The sequence below is a fragment of the Taudactylus pleione genome, unplaced genomic scaffold, assembly GCF_031769625.1.
Source record: "Taudactylus pleione unplaced genomic scaffold, aTauple2 ptg001632c, whole genome shotgun sequence".
Lineage (NCBI taxonomy): Eukaryota > Metazoa > Chordata > Amphibia > Anura > Myobatrachidae > Taudactylus > Taudactylus pleione.
Window position 1 is genome coordinate 37,748 of NW_028286029.1, and position 9,171 is coordinate 46,918.

A 9,171-nucleotide genomic window follows, 5' to 3' on the forward strand; every position below is an offset into this window, starting at 1 on the left:
GGAATTACCATGTTACAAGCAAATAAAATCTAGTTGGCTGAAAAACTAATAAATAAATATCCAGCCTTTAATACTCTGTGGCACCTGTGAGTAAACGTCATGCACTGCACCTGCAGTAACCCAAGCTACAGCCCCTCATTGTGATGTCACAGTGCCCAGACCAGCTGTATCAGGCAGCAGCAGGATCTGGGCTTTGTGGGGATGATGGCGTTGGCGTTGATACCGTGTTTCTGGTTCTTCTGGACTTTGAGCGGTCTCATTATGTCTTATTATGTGACCATAATCTATGGTCATTCTGAATCTTGGATGATGTATATCAGGTAAGGGAAATAATATATAGATATCACACTAGCATACACATTCGTGGCTTGGGGGGCATTGGGTCTCTGGAATGACAGACTGAAAGTTAGGAAAATGGTTTTAGAGGAGATGAAAGAGTATTTCCAGCTATACAATATTACATCCCAATTACTTGTTGTTTTCCCTCACAGTGAAACTGGATCTCTTTATCCGGAGTGTATCCTGTTTGCAGTGGTCTTCTGTGGTTTTGCTATGTTTGGTAAGTGGATTGCTACTGTATCACAGCGCCAACCCCTCTCTCCTCTTAGTACATGCCAGCTGTTTGCCTGGTGGGCAGTGCAGGTGTAGTCTCTCACTAGTGAGTAAGTTTGGGTCACCCTGACGTCAGCCACCTGGCACTAGCTCAGTCTCTCCCTCCTCAGGCTTCTGTGGGGGGGTATCAGTATATAAGTGTCCCGTCACATGCAGGATATATAACAACATTCATATAGTGCAGATAGAACAGGTGTAGCCGTGTAGCAGTGCTGTCATGTTTCTAGTGCTGAGATAAAAGGGTAAATCTCCCTGAGCTGCACTTTCTCACCATCATCCATCCTCACACTCCAGCACAGGTCACTGAGCTACATAGGGCAGTGGTGTTACTTGACACAAGAGCTTATATTCTTGCATAGTGGCACCATCACTTCTCTGCCCCTGCACAGTTGCAGCCATCTCAGATGACCTAGTTACACTGGAGCACCGGGTCACATCCTTCCATCCCCAGTGACACTATGTACACTGACAAGTGTCATCTCATACTGTACATCATGGGAGGCTCTCACAGTGACCACTACGCCACTCAGACAGGAGAGTTCTGTAGCCTCCTGCCCTGTCCATACTCACCTGTCACAAGAGCTGACAATCACCTATGCTGCAGGGGGTGTTACACCTTCACCATTAGCATAATGCATAGTAACTGGAAGGACATTAAGGGATTCATTCCATGGGGCCGCCCAGGCACAACCATTACACAACATGAATAGGTTTCATTATTGAACACATTTGTATAAACATGTACCAGAAATAATACCTTCTCATCCTTTATTACTATAATTGAATACACCACTAATTTAGACTATTTTTAATCAACAAATTTGACATTTTTAAACTTGCTGCCCGAGGCCCAGAACGGCCCAGCGTCAGTGATCCTGGAATTCACATTACCCATCAGTTTCCAATAAAATACAATGTAACATCATTTATATACTGTCACAATGGGAATAGCTGCCCAATTCCCTCTAGATCACTGGTAAGCAACTGGTGTCTGCCCAGTGGCTGTGGGATACCGTATGGGTAAGCGTATGATGGATATGTAGATGAGGATGGTGAGAGGGGGCAGGGGACAAGTAAGGTACACCTGCACAAATACATAAGCACTGCAGGACATTCTCTGCTGCTCATAGAGAAGCCTTTCTATCTATGTCTCAGTGACACAGCAGCCCTTCCCCATGTTACATCCTCCTGTAATGTCACATCAGGGAGCCAGGACCAGGCATCTTGTGCACCTTTATTGCCCATCACTGGATGATATCATTAATCACTTTGTATATAAAGAACATATGTAATAGCTATGGGCTGATCATGTGTATTTTCTATTCCAGGAGCGTGTACAGCCTACATCACGTACAGGTTCATACACCTGAGGACGGCTGGCAGTGACACACACCAGCCGCTCTTGCAGAAAGTGCTGCTCAGTGTTGGATGGGTCTCATGCATTGGGACAGTAGTAGTAGCGATATTTCAGGTTGGTTACAAGTGCTCCAATGTTTTATATCACAAATGGCAGATTCCTAGCAGATCCCTTCTAGGCTCAGGGCTCTATGCACTGTGATGGGGAACCTGGTGCTTGGAGGAAAGGAGGGAGTGACCCATATATGCCGCATGGTAATGACTCGTCTCAGTGTAACGTGTGCGTGTTCTAGCTCCTCACTGACTCCTCTTCCTACATCCCCCCTCCCACAGCAGATGGCCGCGCACAGCGACCGAGAGGAGGCAAATATGGAAGGAGGAGGGTAAATGTGCCGCTCTTCCATTTCTATTTGTCATAGTACATAGACCCAGTGGTGACACCACCAGCAGTGTTGGGGTCCCTGCTGGGAGGCATCACAATGCCATAATTGCTAGTAATGTGCATGTTTTTCTACATCTTTTTCTGTGTACGTTCAGACTGCAAATGCGCCCAACTCTAAATGAGCCCCACAGAGTTGTATTCTGATATCTGCATGTCACACACATGTACATGCCAGTTACACTATAGCAGTATTGGTGCAATCCCAATGTTTTATTCCTTGTAAGAGCTGTAACAGGAAAATAGAATGTTGGTACTTACCTATAAATCCCTTCCTCCGATTCCATAGGGGACACTGGAGTTACACAGGGCGCATCTTCTACTGTAGCAGCTTCAGTTGGAAGATTAAGATGCAGAGAGTGAGGTCTCGGACCTCCTACGGCAAAGAGTCGGTACTCTGCCTGCCTTAAAGTGCTGGTGTCTCCTACAAGTAAAAGGGAGAATTATAAGGAAAACCCACCTTAAGATGCCAACATCAACATGACGGGACCCTGTGATGTACTGGTAGATAGGTTCTAAAGGTTTCTGTGTCAAGAGTTTCTGCCTTGGAAAGGTTGGAACAAACAACTTACCTTCGACCGACTAGGAGTCGCCTGGTCATCTCGAACGCTGCAGAAACCAGCAGGCAGAGTACCGACGTTTTGCCGTAGGAGGTAAAAGACCCCACTCTCTGCATTTTGGTCTTTCAAATGAAGCTGCTACAGTAGAAGATGCGCCCGGTGTAACTCCAGTGTCCCCTGGTGGATGAAGAAGAAATGGCAATAACCCATGCAGTCATAGACACAGTAATAGCATCACTCAGCCATACACACACCATATATACGCCCTGTGGAAAACCACTCAGCCAGCAGTTATGTGCTTCTGTATGGCCACACATCTGCTGAGCTCACCGTAAGGGGCAAACTAAAAGATTATACTATTTGTTTATTTTAGTATTAGAGGCACTTGTGCATTACAATCAGCTATCTGACGGGCATCATGGATGATGTATGGTTAGTATTACTGCCTCACAGCACTGAGGTCGTGGGTACGATGCCCAGCATGGCTCTAGCTGTGTGGAGTTTATATATTCTCCCTGTCGTGGGTTCGATCCCCACCACGAAACGTGCTGGTGCTGCGGTTTCCTCCCACAATCCAAAAAATATACTGGTAGGTTAATTGGCCTTGAACAAAAAAAAGTATAAGCTCCACTGGGGCAGGGACTGATGTGAATGGGCAAAATATTCTCTGTAAAGCGCTGCGGAATTTGAGAGCGCTATATAAATAACTGGTAATAAAATAAGAAATTAGGAAAGGATAATTCTTAACTACAAATGCAGAAAGTTGCATTATATTCTTACATGTATATGTTTATGTTGCAGGTGTCAACCCATCCATATATCCACAGGGCTGGAGCATTTGTGGCATTCGGATTCAGTGCCATATATAGCATTGCCCAGGCTGTAAAGCTATACAGGACATCTTTCAGCAGCCGCCGTGTATGCCACATAAGAATGGCATTATCTGTGCTGATGGCTACAGCTCTTATTATCTGTATCCTTTTCATATGATCAACAAAGTAACAAGCTGAGATTTGAGTTCTTTATATAAGATTTTATTAGACCTCCCCGCCTGACAAATGTAATAGCTGGCAGTACAGTCCTCTCCTCTCCTCTCCTGATAGGTGTAATATCAGACAGTAATAGTCCTCTCCTCTCCTGATAGGTATAATATCAGCCAGTAATAGTCATCTCCTCTCCCTTTCTAAAAGGTGTAATATCAGATAGTAATAGTCATCTCCCCTCCTGATAGGTGTAATATCAGACAGTAATAGTCATATCCTCTCCCTTTCTAAGAGGTGTAATATCAGATAGTAATAGTCATCTCCTCTCCCTTTCTAAGAGGTGTAATATCAGATAGTAATAGTCATCTCCTCTCTCCTCCTGATAAGTGTAATATCAGATAGTAATAGTCATCTCCTCTCCCCTCCTGATAGGTGTAATATCAGATAGTAGTAGTCATCTCCTCTCCCCTCCTGATAGGTGTAATATCAGATAGTAATAGTCATCTGCTCTCCCCTTCTAAGAGGTGTAATATCAGATAGTAATAGTCATCTCCGCTCCCCTCCTGATAGGTGTAATATCAGACAGTAATAGTCATCTCCCCTCCTGATAGGTGTAATATCAGATAGTAATAGTCATCTCCTCTCCCCTCCTGATAGGTGTAATATCAGATAGTAATAGTTATCTGCTCTCCCCTTCTAAGAGGTGTAATATCAGATAGTAATAGTCATCTCCTCTCCCCTCCTGATAGGTGTAATATCAGATAGTAATAGTCATCTCCTCTCCCCTTCTAAGAGGTATAATATCAGATAGTAATAGTCATCTCCCCTCCCCTCCTGATAGGTGTAATATCAGATAGTAATAGTCATCTCCTCTCCCCTCCTGATAGGTGTAATATCAGATAGTAATAGTCATCTCCTCTCCCCTCCTGATAGGTGTAATATCAGATAGTAATAGTCATCTCCTCTCCCCTCCTGATAGGTGTAATATCAGATAGTAATAGTCATCTCCTCTCCCCTCCTGATAGGTGTAATATCAGATAGTAATAGTCATCTCCTCTCCCCTCCTGATAGGTGTAATATCAGATAGTAATAGTCATCTCCTCTCCCCTCCTGATAGGTGTAATATCAGATAGAAATAGTCATCTCCTCTCCCCTCCTGATAGGTGTAATATCAGATAGAAATAGTCATCTCCTCTCCCCTTCTAAGAGGTATAATATCAGATAGTAATAGTCATCTCCTCTCCCCTCCTGATAGGTGTAATATCAGATAGTAATAGTCATCTCCTCTCCCCTCCTGATAGGTGTAATATCAGATAGTAATAGTCATCTCCTCTCCCCTTCTAAGAGGTGTAAAATCAGATAGTAAAATATTGTTCTCCCTCACTTTTTATGCCAAAACAATCATATAAATTTGATTGATCTGTGTATGGTGGAATTGTGATGTTATTGCTCTGAGAATACAACAAAATGTGCCTGTGTGTCTAGTTTAGTGGTAATCTTTTAATTACTAGGTCAGTCTTAACATTCTGGTATTTACAGGTATAATAATGTTATTTCCCTTTACACAAACACCTTTCAGTTTTCGCATGTAAGATCCCACTTTTTTTTGGCTTGATTGCTGGAGAACGTGCAGCTCAGGTATGTTTAGGATATGACACTGTGTCTGTGTGTGTGTGTGTATATATATATATATATATATATATAAACACAGGGGGTAGAAATGAGTATTCAGACAGGCAAGTAATCAGTAAAGTAGTGTCTGTTAATGGCAGCTGACACTGCACTTTAGCCTACATGAGCTTAGGCCTGGACACACAAAGACACATAACACAAATAAAGTAAATGTCCCAGCACTCTGTGGGGGAGATGTAAGAAGCGCCGAAGCAGTATCATATACGTGCGCTGATACCGCTTCTCCCCGATGTATGGCGGTCTGGCGGTAAATGACAGGGGCGTTAGCCCTTTCCCTGGTACTAGAACATTCAATCCTACTACCTGGCTGCTATACAGCATCAGGGCAAAGAGCATCAGGCTTGTCTTCCTCTGCTGCTCAGTGATGAGTTGCAGCTGGGTTTGTGCAACTATAAAATATGGAGTTCCACACCTCCCTTGCTGCAAACTGGACAGGGTTCATTCTAGACTCCCTTGGAGGAATGTGGGCAATCTAGGTGAGAGACAACCCCTCTCACCACGATTTATATTATAATATATATTTATATATAACGGGGCGGCATTTCCAGGTCTTCAATAAGCCTTTGTATTAAATATATATGTGCAAAATAGGTAACAGGCATTTCAAGACCACATGTGACTTTCATCACGGTGCCCAAAAAGACCCATGTGGTCTTGAAATGTCAGTTAGCTGTTTTGCACATGTATAATTAATACAAAAGGTTATTAAAGACCGTGGAGTGCCGCCTCGTTCATGCTTGCGCAAAACACCTAGTAAATTGTCCATAACTTAGGAAGGCAACCTGGAAAGATGTACTTAAGTATCTGAGTGCCCTACCACGTTATATATATATATATATATATACACACACACACAGACATATCATGTGAGTGGATTAATTAGTGCTTCCATAGTATGTGCTGTAATCTCATAATGTACAATGACAGTCACATGGTGTCTTCTCTGCTCTTTGTTGCTAGATCTGTGACAGGACGGCAGTAATAACTGAATGGCTGGCACTGGTCGCATATATGATGAATGTGCTCACTTGTTTTACAGATTTCCAGGTTGGTATATTATCTGGCAGCACAGACGGTGTAATGGTTAGCGTTACTGCCTCACAGCACTGAGGTTGTGGGTTCAATTCCCAGCATGGCTCTAGCTGTGTGCAGTTTATATGTTCTCCCTGTGCTAGCACTGGTTTCTTCCGGGTACTCAGATTTCCTCCCACATTCCAAACACACACTGGTAGGTTAATTAGCTCCCAACAAAAATTAACCCTAGTGTGCGTGTAAGCTCCACTGGGGCAGGGACTGATGTGAATGGCCAAATATTCTCTGTAAGGCGCTGCGGAATATGTGTGCGCTATATAAGTAATTGCTAATAATAATATCTGTATATAGTCCACATTGCCTTTTATATTGGATGTGAATTTGGTTAGCTAGTTAAATCACTAGATCTCATTCAGAAATGATGCAATGTGGGTCAAAGGGCCACAGGTGGCCGCTGCTGCGATAGTGTATGCAGCAGCTATGCGAAAATATGCAAATGTCGCAGACGGCACGATTTGTATTGAAACGCCCACAGGTGGCTTGGTACAAAGACGCAGCATCGGTCAAAGATCCCTGAAACAGACGCAACACACCTGCATCTTTGCTGGCACTCCCCGTTACCTCCCCCAAAAGCGCCCGTACTGTCAATCACACTGTAGAACAATAGCAGCTACGAACGGCGACTGTAATGTACCTTGATGCATGCACCAATAATCGCTTCAACTAGTTACACATCAGCAATGCACCATCTCTGATTACCTTTGCAGAGTTGGCAGCAAGTGGGAGATGCCAGCAAATGCGGCTATACAGTCCATACTAGTGAATAGATCAGCAGCCTTCCCCTTCCCAAACAGAAGAAATCATACTTTATTCTTTAAAAACAGGTGTTTAGTAATCCTGCTATTAGATCACAGACGCGGCAGATATACTATTGTTGCATAATTGGGTGTCTTAGCATTTAGCAAATCAGACGCAGCCAGTGGCCATTAACATCAGGCCGTAACCTGTACCAGGGCTCCATTACCCACAGGTCATCCCCCTCCAATCAGGGGCAGGGAGCATATGTGCTAAATGTGGCTTAGTTGGTAGGAAAAAGGACATGTGCCGTGTATAGATGCATATGTGCTAAATGTGGCTTAGTCGGTAGGAAAAAGGACACACGTCGTATATAGATGCATATGTGCACTGAGTGTAGGTAGGGGGGGAAAGAGCAGCATCATGTAGTTATGTCCAACTCAGAACGAGGTCCAATCTATGCACCTGTCAGTGCCAGAGTATTAGGTTGTTACCCTTACACCAGCTACTGTACCTATTGAGTCCACCTTTTGTGTTAGTCCCTCAGTGTGCTGGTGTCACTGTCTGTATTACTGTAAGTGAGCCTGAGACCCTTAGATTTTCCTGTATACCCTTACACGGGATTGCAAGTCTGTACCCCACTACAATTCCCACACTTCCCAGCTAGTCACAATAATGGGGCAATTAGAGAGCTATGACCCACAGTATTTTCCATTATTATCCTTTGAGGGGGCATGGCCAAATACAGAAGGCATGGTACCCAGCCCCTGCCGCTTTCTCACTGGAACTGCTTAGAATGCGTTACAGAATAATGGCCTTCTCTCCCGGAACGTCCAGGAGACTCCCGAATTATCTGTAATAAATATAGGATTGTATAATTACAGTGCATGGACTAATGTGAATATATCATGTTCTTGTCTCTCCTCTTGTATCAGCATATATGTATAGAGAAGCAGGAGGACGGTTACGCGATCATCATGCGGATGCAGGTTCCTGATTTTGTATAACTGCCCTGGCTCGCCCATGGGTGTGAACATTACCTGCTAATTAAGATCTATTCACCATCACCTGTATACCACTGGACTTGCCTATAGAGACTGCCATAGGCGAATGGAGGGGGTTTCCTGTTGCCCAGAATTCCCCTGTTTCCACCAGGAAGCTGCTGAAACCATCACCACAAAAGCAGTAGCATATAATATGACTGCTAGAGCTGTTGAACATGCCCAGTCGCAGCTGCTTCTCCTACCAAGCCTACTGTGTGCGTGGACATTAGAACTCAAACGGCACACCGGACCAGGCACAGTAGTGAAGACCCTAGCAGCCCTCACCGCTAGGATATACCCTTATATTAGGGAGGACTAGTTCTACATGGCCTGCTTCAGAGGGAGCTCACCCAGCAGCCTGGAGATTCTAGCACCTGAGAAGAAAGCCACCAATGTGGTTTACAAAGACATCCTTAAGTAAAGAATAAAAAGATTTGCATATGTCTTAAAACCCACCGTCAATTCATTCATAATAAATAAAAAAAATTAAATTTATTTAAATGGATACTACCACGCTCCTTTACCCCACAGGCATAAAATGAATTGAGCATATAAAGTAAGATGGGATGAAGGAAATGGAAATAGCAAGTATCTAAGGTCTACCCGGGTGAAACTGGGCACAGCTAATTACCTCTATGTATTTCTTAAGGAATGTTTTA

The 9,171-nt window shown here is 43.8% G+C and overlaps 1 protein-coding gene across 1 annotated transcript; it reads left to right on the top strand.

Moving 5' to 3' along the window:
• Positions 1-201: 201 nt before the first annotated feature.
• Positions 202-8,885, top strand: LOC148442052 (DNA damage-regulated autophagy modulator protein 1-like). Its single transcript, XM_088464316.1, has 7 exons — positions 202-320; positions 492-559; positions 1,941-2,083; positions 3,769-3,940; positions 5,530-5,588; positions 6,603-6,689; positions 8,405-8,885. Exons 1-7 carry the CDS (start codon positions 202-204, stop codon positions 8,474-8,476), a joined length of 720 nt encoding a protein of 239 aa, XP_088320442.1. The 3' UTR covers positions 8,477-8,885.
• The last annotated feature ends 286 nt before the right edge of the window (positions 8,886-9,171 follow it).